Here is a 19,358-nt window from a genome sequence, read left to right as displayed (position 1 = left end):
CTGAAAGAAAAGGGGAAGCACATGGGTTTTAATTCACTTAAGCAATCAGGAACTCACTTTAATACAAGGAAGTCTCACACTCCGAGCATTTTTAGGCTTCTGTAATGTTGATATTGCAGCGCTTACGGTTTATAATATCTAGCCTACATAAAAAAATAAAGTTTTGTTTTTCTTAAGAACAGACCATAGAACTATAATGGGACAGATGGAACAGACCCCAAGTGATTTTTAGGCACAAACGGTATGTTTTAACGTAGCGCACCGCCATCTGCTGACGACTTGTTGTAACTGCACAGTGAATTTTTTTTTTTAATTTTTTTTTTTTTGAACTTAACTATGCAGGATATCACAGGTGTGAGAGTGAGGCCACAGAAAAACATAACACTGTCATCTGAGCAGTGGTATAGTAAGGTGTAGCAATGTTGGTTTCTTGTAAGGTTTATTTATTTATTTATTTATTTATTTATTTTACCACACTTCATCAAGCATATTCATTAGTTCATTAGCTACAGCAATACGGATATTCCTTTAGTAAGTGTTTGTACTCAGGCACAACAGTATATTCATGTGTGCGAGGAACAGGTCAGTATCAGGTCAGATTCTGTCTGAACAGCACACTCTCACTTGAGAACCAATGTGCAGAAAACAGATGTCTAAAGAGTGATAATCAGGTCCAAGCCCTGGAAATAGATTCTCTGAGAGCTCAGTTAATGTGTCAGAATGTGGCTATTACAACAGATGTTCTGGCATTAGGGACAGATTTCGTTGAGAAGACACCAGCTATGCGAGAATGTTGTACATCTCAAATAAGTGAACGGTTTGAGGTACAAGATGAGCCTTTAGAGATTGGAGAATATAATGAGCAAAGAGTCCAGAGTGAGGATATGAATCTAGTTTTATTTATATGTCAGATGGAAGAGGAGAACTTGCGTCTTACCTCTGAGGCTGAAAGACTTCAGACTGAAAATGAGAATCAGATAGAGAATACAAATGTGAATGCACAGAAATGGGAGGAGAAAGGCGACAGAGTTGGAGGTTAGTAAACACACTTTGGTCACAGAGAATGATGGTTTTATACAGCTGGAAAAGATCATAGAAGAATATGAGACAGATTGCACAAAAGAGAGAAGAGGTCTATGATTTGAGTGTGCAGTTAGAGCAGTGCTTCTCAAATAGTGGGGCGCGCCCCCGAGGCTCCGTCAAGGGGGGCGAGTTTGACCTCGGGGAGCATGCTTTTTTATTTTTTTATTTTGATTTTTTTTTTTTACTGTCTTAGTCGCGCGTCCACATAGACTTTACATAGAAAGTGGACGCTTTGACGCTTTGGTCTGAACGGGCCTTTAGAATAAAGTGCAATTGCACTTCCACTACATTAGGGGACAGTGGCGCTCCCATTGGCAGAGTGTGCGCAGGGAGCATTCGCTCGGTGGTGTAGGAGTTTTGTTTGCACTGAGCATGCGCGCTTTGCACACAGCACAGAGTTTGAGTATGAAGTGTAGACACGAAGTGTAGCAGACCCTCAAGTGACACCATGAAAAAATATTTAACAGGGATGAGAAGACAGACGGAGAGAGACGGAGATAAAGAGACAAACGAAAATCTCACGAAAGCTAAGACGAGGAAATATGACGAAGCGTATGTAGCGCTTGGCTTCACTGTGACTACAGTGGGAGACGAGGAAAGACCGGTGTGTTACTGCGTCTAAAAATGTTGGCAGCGGACAGCATGAAGCCCAATAAATTAAGGCGTCACTTAAATACATTACACCACAATCACTCTGATAAGCCGCTTGAGTTTTTTCAGCGAAAACGTGCCGAATATTGCCGACAATCATCCCGCTTTGTGACTGCTACTTCAGTAAACCAGCGAGCGTTGTTGGCGTCATATAAGGTGGCAGTGTTACGCACAGGTGTACTTATAACAATTTTATAGACAAATGATACTATCTATAGTCACGCGGGGGGGCGCGAGATGTTTATTCGTCCTAGGGGGGGCATGACAGAAAATAATTGAGAAGCACTGAGTTAGAGGAACGTAGAGCTCAGTTGTCTGCACTTGAAGAGGCTGTAAATTGGATAGAATGTACTGAGCCTTTTTGAAATATGTGCAAATTGAAATAGACAATTCAAAGAGTCCCAGGTAGGTGATGCCCCAAAGAAAGAGCCTCACATTAGAATAAAAGAACTTGAAGAAAACCAAGAGGAGCTAGAACAACTTAGATCAGAGTCTAGTTGTATGTCACAAACAGATTCTCAAGATTTGAATTTAGAAGAAGTCCAGTCTCAGTCTTCTGAGGAAGGGTTTCAGGGTGTCTCTAGCCACACTGAAGACACTGATATTTCAACGAGGGATAAACTGGTGCTGCAGCTGCATAATCCTCTGCAAAAACAGCTTGAGTCAATAATCAGGAACTAGAGGCTACAGTGGCTGGTTTTGCAGATGTTGAAGGTGGTTGTGGTGTGGCTGGGGCTGCTGATGATGATTGTGGTGAAGGTGAGTAGAATGAGTTTGATGATGAAGATGACAATGAAGAAACTGAGGAGGACACAGACTTTAGCCAATGTGGATGAAATGCAGGTAGTTGTGGTGATACAAGTTGACACAAGTTGAATCTAATCCAGCCCAAAAGGACCAGGAAACACTTGCTGAGACTTCCGCTGTACTGCAGGAACTGCAAGTAGTCCTTGACTTCTTGTGAAAGTGGGATGAATCTCTTCTAATGCCATCTGTGCAGGGTTATGTGGCAACAGGGGTAATTCAATTGTCTAATCTAGAGCATTTGTCATTGTGTTATACAACTGAATGAGAGAATAGTGAATAGTGATATAATGAGAGGACAATAGTTGATAGTAATTGAACAACAAAGGCCAAGACCAGCTAAATGTTTTTCTCTCAAAGCTTTTGTCCATGTCTCTGGATTTGGAAGCAACCCACCAGCTGTTGCTATATGGCCACATGTGACATTCCTCTGAACGTTACAGGTGGGTTTGGTAAGACTTTCTTTAGATTTTACAGTTGCTTACTAGATACAAGGGCCTACAAAGAACCACTTAATCCTATTTTGACTTACATCTCAGGTTGGTTTAAGGAAGCTGAACATGAAAGGCCCCAGACCAGAGCCAGTGACAGCTAAACATTTTCAATTTACCAGCTATTGCTGTAGATCCACAAATGACATTTCTCTTGTGACACTTGTGGACCTGGACCTTTACTTAGATTCAGTCATCACACAAGACTGACATGGAGAAAGTCAGATAATTGGTCAAGGTCATCTGAGCAAAATAAAAAAACAACCCTTTTACAAAAAAAAATTAAATAAAAAAAAAAAAAAGCATTTTTGATTATTCTTGGAACATGAGACATTTTGGTAAACTTCTTCACTCTTCCCACTGCAGTTATCCAAGTTGTTATCATTCTGAATAAAAAGGAAGTTTTGATACAAACAACAGTAATTTTTTAACTTAAACAACAGCGTCAATGAAGATGTTCCCGGACAGTTATCCAACCAGTTATACTAATATGTCCCGCTCCTTCTGTGGATCAAAGACAGATTCCATCTTTAGTATTTACACTTTTTACGGCCCTCACCATACAGCTGTCTATTTTGTTATGGTAAAAAACAATCTAATGGAAGCCTCAACATATCCAGGTGCCACAGATCAGAGAGAAGTAGGCTGGCCCTGTGCCCGAGGCGTCAATGGCCTCTCTCGCCGAAAGAGGGCGATCAAAACTAATACTTAGGCTTATGTGTCTTCACTGCTCACTGAGCTTGTCAGGGGAAGGCTTGTTGTTAAAAGTTCATGGGTCTATTAAAATATCAACCCCCATTCTCAAAATAAGGCTAACAATAATTTAATAACATAAACATCAGCGTCTTACTTAGATGCCTATTCTAATGGCTGCCTGTTTACCTGTTGTGCTGAGAGCACGTGCATAGGCCTACGCTAAAAAAAAATGTTATCCGCATCAACTAAAGGCTCTTAATTAAGTTGATTCACAATCATAGTAGTACTGCATTGACCACAAGGGTTAACAGGGAGTACGTGAAGGCGTCACGATGCTGCGCGCGTAATGGATTTCCCCATCAGCTTCTCGGGGAGCGGGAGCTGCGGCCATCCAGCACAAGCCACACTCAATTAGCTCCAGTATTTTTTATTATTATAATTTTTTAAACGCTAGTGTGACCTTGGTTTCTATCCCTATCGCATCTTTGCTCCACCATGGCCTCTTCGGACGGGCTGGGGGAGGACTGTGTGCTGCAGAGGGGACGGTCTCAGAGTGACCCGAGCAGCATCCCCGAGCTCCGCTTGGCTGAGACGCACAGAGAAGGTGAGCAAAAACGCTTCGAGTGACACCTGTCATGTGCGCACGCTTCTGCTTACGCCGTGTACACAGGGTCACACACGGTGATGGTGGTGGCCACATGTGAAGGACACAGCTACAGCCTATTTAACAGGGATTTTTTCTTGATTCAGGTTCATTTATATGCGCAAAACGTAGGCGCTGTTGTAAACGTGCGTCATTAAGACTAGGCTACTTTCCTTACAAGGACCTACTGATTTCGCAGGAGATAATCGACAGATTAAGCATAAGGACAGCATGGGAGGCGTAATGTGGCATGTCAGCTGGTTTTATTTATTATTATTCTGTTTGACAGATTAGTCCATTCAAGTTCCTGTGTAACGATCCGTCATATTCTCAACCTTCAATGTCAAACTGATTTCTACCACATTTTCCACAAACAGTGTAATAATACCTTCATTTCCTGGCCGTAGGTCGTTTTTTGTTAAACGTGGACATCGGGGTATGTGCTGGATGTAAGGAGAGGCTATAGATTGTTGCCATGGTGATTTCACAGAAGAAGGCAACACTTCTTTCCAGCTGTAGAGACTTGGAGGCAGCTCGCTGGGCTCACCATTAGTGCCACTGCAGCCACTCAGGTTCCATGTTCTTGCATCAACATGTGTACCGAAAGGAAAAGGAAAGACTGAGAAAGACTTAAAGGAATAGACTGATCTATGACAAGAGGGGTTAGAAAAAGGAGAGCACAGACTTACAAAGAAAGCTACAAGGAAGCTGAGTGGCCAGAAGGAATTAGTTATTGATACAACCCATAATGTAAGAGATGAGCAAACGTATAACCGTAACAAGCTGCTCTGTACAATATTTTTTTTTTTGTTTAAAAGTGACCTCTGCAGCAGGAGCTGCCTGTACTCAGTCTTTTGCTGAGCTGTGTTCAAGCAATGGTACAACATTCATGCCATTCAAGAGATATTAGCATAAACTGAGCTATAAACCAAATCAAACTGACAAAAGCAACATGATTTCAATTTGTGAAATATGTTTTACAAATTTAGGGTCTATGTATTCTGCAGCACACTCCTCCCTGTATTCTGCCAATGAGAGGAATTTGTTTTCTTGTCACGTTGTTGTGGTTGTTATGGTTGTTATGGTTACGTAACAGTGAAACTCATGAGGCATCACTTAGAGGACTGCTTTGTTTGCTTTCTTTTTAAATCTAATTTGTAAGTATTTGTCACACAGATACAGATGAAAATGTGCCTGTTTTACCTCAGCCTGGTGAGCCTATAATGTTTCCAACTATGATTAAGAGGAGAACTCACTCAGTATCCATGACTACATGAGATAGCCTACAAAGGCTTATAGTTATAGAATATTTACAAATAATATGTCTTAAAATGCCATTTTTACTCTTTTTACATTTCAGTTTTATTATGCTGCTAAAACTAGCAGTCTCATCTCATAGAAAAAAGGTCTGGGTATGACTTTCCTGGCTGCGTGAGCATTTATGTGAGTTTCTCCACGTGTCCTGTTAGGGTTCTTTCAGGCTCTGTGGTTTCCTCCATCAACCCAGAACGCACCACAGGTCAAATCATAACTACCACAGGTAAAGTCCTCCATCTGTGGTGGTCCTGACAAAACACCTCTAGATCTAGAGACTGCAGCACTGCAGAGTCCACTGTTCCTGGCAGGTTTCTGGATTGAAGGGTCAAATGCAGAGGACACTTGAATATGTATTTCACGTGATAGTGTTGTTTTTTATAATTGCATTAAGCCTATGATTTAAAACAAATGTTTTAAAGGTATGAATGTTTGTCTGCCTGAGCTACATGAACCCTTTCTGGCTCTGCTGTATTCAGTCTGAACCTTTGTTGTCATTGCTTGTTTGTAGAAAGGCTACTTTGAAAATGCTTGTTTGTTATATTATATACCTAGTATGTGTTTAACCTCACCTAAATGCGTGCTATTGTTTTGCACATGGCCAAGTATAAAATAAAGGCATAGGCCAATTTACAGAACAGCTTATTTTTACCCAAAAGTCAGTTTAAAACTGGACCAATTAATATGATAAGGCTGGTGAAAACAACCCTGAGTACTTGATACTACTCCATTTTACATTTGCAAACTGTGCACCTGAAAACTGTAGATAAAGGATTCAGCTTGGCCATGCAGGCACCGGGTGATTAATGTGGAGCCCTGCTCTAACATTTGACTCTAATGTGGGACTATAAATGAAAGTGTGACTTTGCTGAGGCAGTAATAGTTTGCTCAGTCAGTTACCCCTCGACTTACATCGATTATTGAGGATGTAGTCACTAATTCAAATGCACCATTGCTATTTTATGCCAACTCATCTCCCTTGCCACTGTGAGCAAAGCAAAGACGTCCCTGGGTCGTACTGACTGCACTGCACATGATGTCAGCCTTCACCACGTGTTAAAGCACGCCAGCCAATACAAAACAGTTTTCTGTTCCTCGTTAGAATGTACTGTTTGTAGTAGAGTAGTACTTAGTTTTACAGCGTAAAACAGATTTTTTTAGCTTATAATTACAAGCTTACAATTTTTATTTAATTAATAAATAAGCTGTTAGTAGTTGTACATAAGTATTAAGAACAAGAAAGATCATAAGATTTAACTGTAACTTTGGATAGTCAGTCACATTCACTCTGAATTTGAATTATTTGATTTACTGTAAATTTAAAAACTTGTCAGAGCAAATCTAATACATTAGCTTTATTAGTTTCCTTTCATAACAGGACATTCTGAATACTTATTTTGAAACTTTATTTTGAAACATGAATGAAAAACTTTAACACCCCTTATTTTCAGTCAAATTAATCCTTCTGGGGTGAATCTAGACCAGTTTTTACTCCAAACCCACAAATAAAAAAAATAAAAAACAAACCTAAAATTCAAAAAAAGACTTAACCTTGTCCATAAATCACATTTTTAGCAAGATATGTTTCAGCTTTGACATGGGCATTGTTAGAACCAACATATGTTTAATCTACTGTCTATCGATTATCAAACAATCCCCCCAGACATCAGCTACTAAAACTATTGAGTCTGAGCTTCACAGAGAGCCCAGCCATTCATCTGTACTCCAAGTGTTTCAGTTTTTGTTATTTTAGTTAGGCCTAGGTGTTTAATGTCAATAAGGCCAGATTTCTAAGGGGCTAAGAGTCACGTTCTTTGCACATATGTTATTTTTATGGGTCATCTGACTATTTTGTGCCCTGCCTCTCAGGATGATTTAAAGTGCATATGACAATGCAGATGGGTTTCATGTTTTTCTCATTTTGTTGGTTTAGTTGGATAGTAACTATGGTAAACAGTTGTCATAATTTTACATCAGGTAAGTGGCAGTTTGTGGGAAAAAGTTTTGAAGAAAAGTAGAAAAATTAGTACAATTTATGACCAAGGAACACATTTTTCGGAAAGATTTAACATGATTTAACAAAATAAAGCTGTTGCCACCTATTTATTTGTTGAATCATAACTATAGTGCAGACACATAAGGTCCTTGTTAACATTATGGTTGCTAGGTAACAGTTATGCTGCCCGCGTCCAACAGGAAGTAAAATAAACGTCACCAGAATGAAAATAACAAGACAGGCTTTTTTTTTTTTTTTTTTTTTTTTTTTTTTTTTTTTTGTAAAATCTGAAATATAATGATGTCAACTATGTTTTTGTGAAAAAGTACTCTAACCTGTCATATACACTTTAAGGATCATATATTAGCCTACACAAAATGGATTCAGGAGCTATATTTCATTCACCCTTGTTTGAGTGAATCCTGGTTTATTAGTCATCTCCAAAAATCAAAATACTCTGATTCACCTTGTGATGTCATGCAGTGTTAGTTTTTAAGTTAACAGCTAGCCTACCTTTTACCTTTAGTTAAGTAGAGATTGGCAATTTCAGGTCTGAAATTATCCAAATTCTTCTAGTGAAGATGTATGGAGTTTAAAAACATAGTGGCGTATTTCCTGTATTACCACATGACATCAAAAGGTGGAACAAAGTATTTTCTGAGAGAAGAACTAAATATGCAGGGTTTGTGTGTTAAAAATGTGTGAATGAAACAAAACTCGATGTATATTTTTATGAGGAAGCAACATTATAACATAGATTAGAAAATAGCCCATGAAGAATTTGAAATAATCTTACAGCGCCCAATTTAAGCAGCAATGCCTCACTGGGTGAGAATATGCTTGTGCATCTTAACAATCCTGCAAATACTCAAAAATTTAAATATTTGTAAAATTGGCATCAGAAGTAGTTTTGAGCATAATTATCTCACAGAAAATATCATGAAAGACAGATGCTAGCACAACTTTCAGTACAAATTATTTTACTGCTTCAAATGTCTTATCTCTTGAATCCTTGTGTATCTTTTGTATGTGTCCATAAGATATAGCTTTAATTCAGCTGAGGGAAATTTAAACATTTCATATTTAAAATGAAAAAGATTTTAATCAGAATTAATAGTAACAAATATAAGGAGGGAAGGCAAAGCTGTGCGCTGCTGAATTAACAGTAGTATTAACTGAACTGGTGAAACTGCATCCCCCTTCGCCTGTAAGCAACTCTCCCCTCCCCCATCAACCAAACAATCTGTCCTCTCTGAACATGTCACTACTTCACGCCTGCACTTACTGCCATGTTCATTGTTAATATCAGAACCAGGCTATGAATGAATCAGTCCAAATGTGTCTATGCACCATTTCCACTTGTGCCCTCAATTAAAGCTCATGATGCCATCATGTTGTCATCATGTCATGTTGTTTCATGAATTTATTCTTTTGCCATATGACATTATGGTAGTATGCACACTTACCAGGGTAAACTATATATTTTTAAGTCTTCTGAGAGGAATTGGTGAAATCTACCCAGCAACAAACCTGTGATTAAAGCCCCTTGACTTAAGCCATGCGGACATTTACACATAACGTATCTTGTATGAGCGTTGCATGTGCTGACCTAATTCTTTTCAGAGCACAGTAAAAGCAGTATGTTGTACTTGTGAACACAACAGGGCCTCCTGCAGCTGATCTCTTTGTCTGCACAGTGTTAAGAGCTGAGGCAGTCAAACAGAGAGGCAGTATGATCACTTATATACCCTGAAAAGGTTCAAAGTGGACTGCCTCAATACAACATTTTATATTTTTACTTTCCATGGGTTTCCCCACTGATACCGATAGATCTTGCTTCTCTAATGCGCCCACATAGGCTTTGGCCACACACAATATTACTACTATAAGTCATTCTTATAATACCTCAAATATATGTAATTGACTGATTCCATTGCACATTTAGAATTGTTATTCAGTGGAACTCTAAGGCTTCTCCTTTTGCAGCTGGTCTGCCACAGTTCATTGACTCCAACTGCATGAATCAACACATCAGAGAAAAGAGCATCATCAACACGTTGTCATTGTGTGATGTTTATGAACTTGAAAAAAAATTGTGCAACCTGTTGTTGTGTCCTTGGGCAAGACACTCCACCCACCTTGCTTGCATTGTTGATTAATTGTAGATGAAAATTAGCAGATTGCTTCTGTGTGTTTAGATGTTCAACATGCACTGCCCCCACCAAATAAATAAGTAATAATAATAATTTTAATAGTAGTTTTCTGTTTATCTCTGACCTGTAGATTGTGAGGGACAGGTAATATTGAATGTGATGCTCTCTGACTAGTGTGTGTCCCTGTGGACAGATTCAGACATTGACTTTTATCATCTGTGATGAAGTCAGCCCTTCTACAGTTTAAGTACCAGGCTTTTACATAGATTGATCTCAACCACAAACACTTTGTTTACACACCAGCTCATGTAGGCTGAATTATTAATACTGTGTGTACTGATGGACTGTATGGGGCAAAGTCACTCAACGAACAGTGCAAGCACTTTTGTTTGTGTTGAAAATCACATTACACAGCGGATGTGTGAATTATTAATAATTGTTAAATGGGAAACAGATTCACTTGTTGATGCTTCCAAGTTTTATTTTTTCATGAAGTAATGTTGCACACATTATGGAGCCTATTCAGTTTTGCTTTTTAGAAAGCAAAACTCATAGATTCAATGCAGAACACAGAAAAATAATTATTTGTTATATTTATTATTTAAATAGATTTCAATAGTACCCACAACTACTTTCTGTATTTTTACAGTGCATATGAAACTTTAACTTTCATATTTCAATAGCCACTCAGCTACTGAGTATCTTGATATTAGGCTATGAAACAGTTGAGGGTTAATGTTGATCCATCCACCCACTACTGTTACAGTGGAGGTTTTAAAGTGTGCCTCTTGGTTTACATCCGTTCCTCCCGCGCGGAGCACACGGGGCGGGGTCCACATGGCAGCGAGCGCAAGCAGTGGGCGCAGATGCAGTCGCTCTCTCTTTACATCTGTCCCCTCCCAGTTTCCAATCTCCACTGGAGCGGAGACAGCAGCACTATGAAAGCTACATGAGCAGACTAGTTCAGTGTGGGTCGGTTCAGCAACACAGGGTCTTTGTGTATTTTGTTTGTGAACATTGTGCATTTGTGGATAGCTTTTTGCAGAGCTGGGATTTTTGCTGTCAGTCCATGGGTAGGTAAGTGCAACCCCTGACAGATGTTTGGGTTATGTTACTATATCCCGCGTTACATGTTGAGCGTTTCTTAGTTTGTGCTTTTCCTAAATTGTGTAGTTACAGATATCAAGGCCATGTGCTCATTTTATTTCAGTTTATTTAATTTTTCAATTTCAGTTTATTCAAACTTCCAACTTTGCAAAATACATGCAATTAAAAGTAAGATAAGTTTGTACTACCAAGAAATGATCATGCCATTTGTTCACTTTTCCTGAGCAGAACTGTAAATGGAACTTTGAAATTAGTAGTAATTCTACTGTCAGGTTTTACAACAATAACCAAGAGATGATACTAATAATTATGTTGTAGATAATGATGACATGAGGTTTCTTGACAGTTTGTCATAGTTTTAACTTGTAAGTCTTTGTAAGTCTTGTAATATAATGTGTAAGTCCCAGCCTGATAAATATTTGAACGCAAGTCAGTGATGAAAAATACAGCAGCTGATACACATTACATGGGCGTTTGTAATTGGCTACAGCTCTCCATCTTTCTGTGTGGCAACAGCCTTCCCTTCCACCCAGCAACTCCCCATTCCTTTTGCTGTGGTGATTTTCTGCCTCCGAGGGCCCTTTCTGCAGCATCCACCGCAGTAACCATGGCAACAGCAGCCTGACCCTGGGCGTGCTGCTACACTCGCTGCACGCTTGACCTGAATTCCTCATATGCACATCAAAGCCACGGCGACACAATTCAGACAAATGGTCTGCCTACTGTTGTGGGCAGTTGTTACAGAGCCCCTGGGTGACTTATCTAAACAAAAGTCTTTTCTGTTTGGATACTAAAGCAGCTTGTTGTTTGGGGTTTTGCTATTATCTGCTGGTTGACTTGCAGTTTAAGTTCAGATTTGCATTCTGGGCAGCCTTGTTATCTGCACCAGAGTGTAAATAGTGGAGCAGTTGGCATTATCTGCTAAGTTATGTGTAGCTAAGCCCGTCACGCTAATACATTTTGAAGTACAATATATTGCTAAAGTAAATATAGATGATAAACGATAATGTTGAAACAAAAACTATGAGCTGCAATAAATAAACAGCAGAATAAAACTCTTTCAGTACTTAGTTTGCATTTGTAATGAGTCATACATAGTCATTAATTTAACCTTTTACTGCTCAAATCTTATTAAAAATAATAATAATAAAAAATTCCCAGTAGTGCAAAGAAAAAGTACACACAATAAATACTGATCCCCAAAAATATCGTCCAAGCTTTCGTAGGCCTATATGTAGTCTGCAGTTGTGAGGTTTGTATACCATATAAACTACACTATAAACACATTCATTGAAGCAATTTATTTGGTGTATTTTTTTTTTATCTTTTTACTTGTTTAACTTGAAGAAGATGTACTGATCCTTATAACCTTCTTGTGAAATAGAAATAGATCAACTTTATTGATCCACAAGGGAAATTATACAGTAGCTTACACATTATAATATATTATAACAACAAAGAGCAAAAATGTAAATTGTTATAATAAATAAAAAATAAGTCACAAAAATAGCAAGAGACTCATGTCAAATAAGGCATAATTATATAAATGTTGGCAGATGTTGAGTTATTGGTATTGGTTATGGAGCTAAATGTGTTTTGCAGATTGTGGTGGTTGGTTGCATGCACAGTTTTGCTCAGCTGAAGCTCCCTGTAGTGTCAGCTTGTTGTTGGGTTGGAGTCAGACCGTGTAGGAGGGCCTATTTCTGTCTCTTCTCCAAGGAGACTTTTTCTCTCTTTTTCTCTATGCTGTGCTCTCCCATCTCTGTGATGCTTCTACACTGCTAAACTTGCTGAACACGCTCAAGCCAGTGGCCATTGATTGTCAGTCTAAACCTGTATATATAAATGGACATAGGTAATCCACTAGCAGCCACGTTCCAAATAGGAAGTGAACATGGGGACGCTTCTGGCTCCATTGACTCTTAATTGACTTTATATTGAGCAATTGTCACCCCTCTCTCTGTAAATGCTGCTGTGAACCTTGTTATTTTTGTCTTAAAATGTTTGTATTAACCCACTCTGCATGACGCTGGTGTTTTTACTTCGCTATTTTGTCTGTAAATAAATTACTATTCTGAACATGGAACTCCAAATTCGCCCCATAACTGTTAACCTTGTGAGCTTCGTTTGACTGGAGTCGAATGCTATAGGTGACGTCACACTCCCTTAGTCCACTTCTTTACAATCTCTATAGCACAGGTGTCAAACATAAGGCCCGGGGCCGTATCCGGCCCTCCAAGACCTTTAATCTGGCCCTCGGTTGATTTTCTTCTAAAATATTTTAATTATATTTTCTATTAAAATATTGGTAATTTTCTGCGTTGCTTAGCGTAGCAGCGTCTCCAGAGTCTCTGTGCGTGGCCCCTCCCACCAGAGCAGCACAAATGAAGACTTGTCTCTTTCCAAATGCTCTTAAAGGACGATCGTTTTGACTGTTGACCGTGACACCCTCATCAGCAAAATGTCAAAAATGAGAAAAGTGGAGCCGAGTGCAGGATTTTCCAAGAAAAACTGACTTATTCCTATTTGCATACAAGTTATTGTTAAAATATTGTGTTGAAATTGCATTTTTCTTAAAGTTTCAGGTTGTTCATGATATTATAATATTTTGTAAAAGAAAGAGTTCATCAATTAAAAAAGATTTCTGTCATAGATTTGCATTTCTCTGCACAAATATTTGAACTTATTGCTATTTTTGAGTATATATGCCATGAGTTTTCTGATCCGGCCCCTTTGGGATCAAAGTAGGTTGGATACGGCCTCCGGACCAAAATGAGTTTGAAACCCCTGCTCTATAGTCTAAACACTTGATTGGTTACAGCACTTGAAGCCTACGCTTAAAGGTAATTAAGACAGTTGCACACACAGCAGTACAAACAGGAACATAGTGACCACATGTCCCTTCAAATATAAAATATTTTTGCTGCTCATTAAACATAACTTAATTATACATGTACATTTGTATAATCACATCTTATTTGACACCAGTCTGTTGCTATTTTTGCTACTTGAATTTATTATTACCATTTATATATTTGCTCTCTGTTTTTATATTATTTTGTGATGTGTCAGCTACTGTGTCCTAATAATTTCCCTTGTGGATCAATGAAGTTTGTCTAAGCCTAAGTGTAAACAGCTTTGATATCCTTTGGACAGACGGGGATGAGCAGTGGGGGGTCACTCCAGCTGCTGGCTTTACCAATCTTTACTGGCTCTTGTCTTACACTCCATCTGATCACAGTGTTTATTTTATTCAGTAGAGTCACAAATTATGCGTCTTCAGTTGTGTGTCTGAAATGGTACAGTACCTCCAAGACGTTCCTGCATATCACATGTAAGAAAGTTACAGAGTGTTTCTGTAAATCAGAAAACAGAAGGCTAATAACCCCTGAAAGCTTTAAAAAGAAAATAATTTCTAGTTTTGGGCATGATCAAAAGAGTAATTAGCACCAAGTCCTATACTGTTGAAATAAACACATGTGATGAATATGTGACAAACATTTTTAAGAGATTTAAAAGAGATATTTGGGTCTGTAGGGTATGTATTTGTTTCTCTTTGAGGACAGCAGCATGACATGGAAATGTTTCTCTTACAGTGTCTATAATACACACATACTGTGGCCAGAGACACAAGGGCAGTGCAGATGCCATTAGTGTCAAACGAGAGTGGATTCCTGGTACTTTAACTAGACAAGCTGCTGCTTCAAATACAGTAGTGTTGGATCAATGAAAGTGAATGCTTTACATGTGCAGTGTGCAGAGCTCACTGCCTTTAGAAATGGGATTTACTGTGGCATTGGTTTGACCAGCAACAAAGCACTGTCTGCATTTTTGTAGGCACTCCCCTCAAACCATGTGAGTCACAGTATTTTCCTCAACACTCACTTTTTTCCAGAATTAGGCTCATATAAAAATATTAACAGCTTGGGCATATTTACTGTAAGTGGACTTTAAAGCTACCTGCTGTCTAAATTTAAGAACATGTGTTATGAGATTCTGAGGGCCCCTATACAGATGTCAGTGATTTTGAACCAAATAATAAGAGCTCTTTTTCTTCAAATGTAAGCTACAGCACTACTATAAAATACACATTGAACAACTGTGTTTTTGTTATAGATGTGATGGACCAGCATAGGTCGCTGCACTCAGGGTGCCTTGTCTCAGGGGTTCGTACACCTCCAGTCCGACGCAATAGTAAACTGGCCAGCCTCGGACGCATCTTCAAACCCTGGAAATGGAGGAAAAAGAAGAACGAGAAGCTGAAGCCGGCTGCAGGTTTGTTTGGTTTTATGATCATTTGAAGTTCAACTAAATAAATGCACTTTACAATAGAAAACTCTCTATAGATGAGGTCCATACTTAATTGTTTGTTGTTTTAGCTGTGGATAAGAAGACAGCTCTGAGACAGCAAAGAGATGATTTTCTTAAGCAAAGTCCTGGGGAGGCGGAGACAGGTGCAGCGTAACTCACTTATGAACTACTTCAAACCTCTTCCTCTAATGAAGGACTGACCACTGCCCTTGTGTGTATTTTATGCAATGTCAGATCTTCAGTGTGGGGCCAATGGTGAGGAGGATGCAGACACACCCACACATTCGGATGAAGAGGAGCGGGACGAGGAGCCTGTAGCCCCTCTGGCCTGTACCAACGATGAGCTGGGCAGTGATCTGGAGGGCTCCACAGGTACACCACTGATTAGACTGGCTACTGCTTTACCAGACTTCAGCTACTCACTTCAACTACTAAAGGTCTCCGTAGTTCAACATATAATTAAACATAAAACTGTGGCTATGTTTATATACACACACAAAATCTGATCATTATCTAATTTCTGGAGTCATCAGATTACTGAAAAACCATGTAAATCATTACACCTGTTGGGATTTATATTAAGAGGGGCCATGTATGAACACATTAATCTCATAAAAGAAAAGCTGCTTTACACCATATTTAGTGAAATCTAGTTTCCATCTGCAGTCTCCAGGCAGTTTAACAATTAAAATGCATTCAAATATCCACCCTTTTACAGTCAAACCATGCATTGTCCTATTCATTCTTTCAACATCACACTCCATATTTCCACATTCAACAACATGCACATTTTGACTACGAAAATGATGCAAAGTTTACAAGTAATGAAAAAATGAAATGAAATAATAGTGTAAAGGATTGAAAGAGTTGTTTTCTTATAAATACATCAGTTACAACTTTGATGATCGCAGATGCTTTTGATAATGACATTTCTCTTGGGAATGTAAACACACACTAATAATCATTTCTTATCATTGGGTTGTCTAGTTATTCTAGTCATCAAGCCATTTTAGTTTGTCCACTAGATGGGGCCAGAGTCTTTACAGTAACCCACCCTCAGCACACCTCTATTTTTTACAGTACAAGATGTGACAGAGGCAGACACAAGGACCATGGCAGATCCCAGTCCCACAGTAGACGGTGAAGATGACTGCACCACCATAAGCGACCCAAGTGAAGAGCTCCCGGTGGGCAAAGCAGAGTCAACTGAAGTCAAACAAGAAGTCGTAGTGGTACAGCCTCAGAGACGAGCAAGCACCCCACCTCCTCCAACCTTCCCAGTCAAACTGCTTCCCAGACTAGGCAGCTTAGATGGTCAGTGGTTAAAGCATACTGATTTCATTGGCATAATATGTGTATAAAGGTCGCACGTAACTTACGTAACTTACATTTACAGCTGCTCCCCCCGTGCCAGTTAAGAAATCTCCAGCCACTTTACCCAGAAACTTTACTTTACCCAAAGACCCTCATGGTTCACTACTGAGAGGCCGCATTTCCACACCGACTGGCTCTCCCCACTTGGGGGCGCTGAACCCACAGCTACCACCCAGCTGCATCATAGAAGAGCTGCACCGGGCCCTGGCTACCAAACACAGGCAGGACAGGTGCTGCTTTCACACTTCTCTCTTTCTGGTCCTGTCACATGTGTCCTTATAGTATTTTAGATGCGTTGTTGTGTTTTCTTTGATTTTTATTTTGGTCATAAGTTGTTCTTAGTTGTTCTTTTTTTTGAACATTTTCACAATATAAACAAGAGAAGAGCAAATAGCTGTAAGTGAAAAATAGTAAGAACTGAAAAAAAAAGAAAGACAACAAACCATGTAACCAGTAATAATCACACCAGTCATTATGTAATAACTGTTAAAAGTCAAGCTGTGGTGTTAATAGCAGCGACTACTGAAAACACGCTGACTCATCTTCTTATAAAAATATCTTATTGGTGGGTCAAAGGATTTCACCACAAACACAGTCACTTTCTCTCAAACTAATATTTGGATTTGTCTTGGTTTTACTGAAGCGTTACATTGCACTATGTACATTTTCTGGTGGAGGGTTCGCCACTTGAAGATGGAGATGTTACTATGGCTCTAGCAGAGGAGGCTAAGTTACATGTCAGATCTATAGAAAGGCAAGCCCACTCACAGTAGGAATACATGATTTTAAGGTCATTTGAGCATTGAAGATCTATTCTAATTGACTAAAAGCACCACAGATACGTTCACAGACACAATATCCATGGACTCAAGCAGGTGGCAAATTCCCACCAGAAAAGTTAAATAGTGCAGACACATTTTTTGGCTGTATGATTATTGTAAGATTGGCAGTGATGAATACTTCAATTGCCTTTGGTCATCTTTCTTGTGTTATCTCCTCAGTTTCCAGGCCAAAGAGGTCCGTTCTTCGCCCAAGCGGCGTCTTGAGGGCCGGCTGTCCCGTACCCCCAGCACTGAGAAGCAGAACAGCGGTGAACAGAAGCCAGATAACAAGAAGGAATGTGATGAGAACAAGGAGAACTGGCGTCTGGATGAGTACTTAAGCGATCCGGACAGCTGGAACGACTCTGTGATCTCCGGTAGGTCCATGTGCTCTACAAACCTGACTCTACAAAGCTCTATATGTAGCCTGGTCTCTTTTCTGCTGAAAACAATGTTATGTTCAAGTGCATTGGAGTTTAGACTTCTCATTTCACTAAAACCTACCTAGCAATATTACATTTGCCCTATTTTTTTTTCTATTTTGACATTTATAATTTTACTTTCTGGTTGGAAATTGGTAGCAGATATGACATAAGTGGAGGAAATTCCATAACATTTTTTACCTATAGCAAACCAAACCTTATCTAATCATAGGTATTATTTGACAAAATATTTATAAAATAAGTGACAAATATCACTGGTACCAGCAAACAGAAACCTGTCAGATAAACTTAAAGTAACACTGGATTTAGTGTAGTATGAACTTGTTTAATAACCAATTTTACAGAATTATAATAGTACACATTTTAGTCAAGGTTTAAACTACGATTTAGTTCTTGTTTACTTAAGGTTTAATTAAAACACACTTGCCTTGTGTTGTCCTGACCTCTATAGTCTCTGATTTAGACCTGTTTTACACTTGATTTAGTTCTAGTTTAGTCCGTGGTGTTTGACCTTAAAGCTGGCTGTCAGTGCATAAGGACTCTGCGTAATCTCTGTTTCCATTGGGAGCGCGGTGGGAGATTTTCTGTGTCTCAGTGGTGTTCACAGTCCCATTGGTCCACATCTGTGCCCTAATTCTGCCTGGACCTCCATGTAGGTCAGAGACGGTCAGCGTGCACGTCTGTCAACCCAAGGGAATACGTCCAGGCAAAGAGTCCGCCACAGATGTTTTCATAATACAGATGTTTACATGTTTACATAGTACAGACTGACAAGAAAAAGTGTGTCTCAGCACTTGGGTAAAATTGTTAATAAAATAATTTTGTTATAATTTTTTCTACTATAATATATTCCTACAGTATATATTACTAGGGATGCATCGATCTGATATTGGTATTGCACATTGGTGCCGAAATTGAAAAATTAGCAGGATTGGATATAGGTTTCCAAATAGTGGTTCAGCTGATATCCTGGTTGGACAAATAAACTGATGTAATAAGACTATTTACTGGTCATACTTGGCCCAGGAAGTCTCATAATGTTTGAATTTGTGTTTACATAAAGCTGTTCTTAGAGACTTAGACTTAGACAAACTTTATTGATCCACAAGGGAAATTATTTGGACACAGTAGCTCACACATCACAATATAATATAATAATAACAACCTGTGACATAAATAACAGCTATATTTTGGATCAGTTTTGTCTTATGTTATTTTACCTTAATTAAATGCTGTTTTTAGTCTCAGCAGATACTTAAATCCAAAATATTGTGATCATTATTAGAATTGAAAAAGTTGATAGGTGCAATCCTATATACTACCACAATATTCAAGTTTAAATAAGAGAACTGGGTGTAAATAATTGTACCTTTTGACAGTAGAAGTTGTAGGCAGTGCTGAAAATTATACTAATAATAGCAGAAGTGATCTACAGTGGTTGTCTTAAAATCATTACTTTATTGCGCATTAC

At 38.9% G+C, this 19,358-nt stretch overlaps 1 protein-coding gene across 3 annotated transcripts in view; it reads left to right on the top strand.

The window, feature by feature from the left end:
• Positions 1-4,114: 4,114 nt before the first annotated feature.
• Positions 4,115-19,358, top strand: part of phactr3b (phosphatase and actin regulator 3b) — a 38,190-nt gene continuing 22,946 nt past the window's right edge. The window contains exons 1-7 of one of the 3 annotated variants that reach the window (XM_055160518.1): positions 4,115-4,329; positions 15,055-15,213; positions 15,318-15,392; positions 15,484-15,621; positions 16,330-16,563; positions 16,646-16,853; positions 17,625-17,821. In XM_055160518.1, the coding sequence (XP_055016493.1) occupies positions 4,221-4,329; positions 15,055-15,213; positions 15,318-15,392; positions 15,484-15,621; positions 16,330-16,563; positions 16,646-16,853; positions 17,625-17,821 (1,120 nt within the window). In that variant the 5' untranslated portion in view covers positions 4,115-4,220. Of the gene's footprint in view, positions 4,330-10,798; positions 10,909-15,054; positions 15,214-15,317; positions 15,393-15,483; positions 15,622-16,329; positions 16,564-16,645; positions 16,854-17,624; positions 17,822-19,358 lie in introns of those variants that run through there. The other 2 variants (XM_055160520.1, XM_055160519.1) reach the window with 2 other exon arrangements.

This window comes from Boleophthalmus pectinirostris, unplaced genomic scaffold (assembly GCF_026225935.1).
Source record: "Boleophthalmus pectinirostris isolate CB_2022bp ecotype Guang Dong unplaced genomic scaffold, ASM2622593v1 HiC_scaffold_3, whole genome shotgun sequence".
Taxonomy (NCBI): domain Eukaryota; kingdom Metazoa; phylum Chordata; class Actinopteri; order Gobiiformes; family Gobiidae; genus Boleophthalmus; species Boleophthalmus pectinirostris.
Note: the sequence above shows the minus strand (reverse complement) of the source record. Positions and strands in the feature narration are given on the sequence as shown.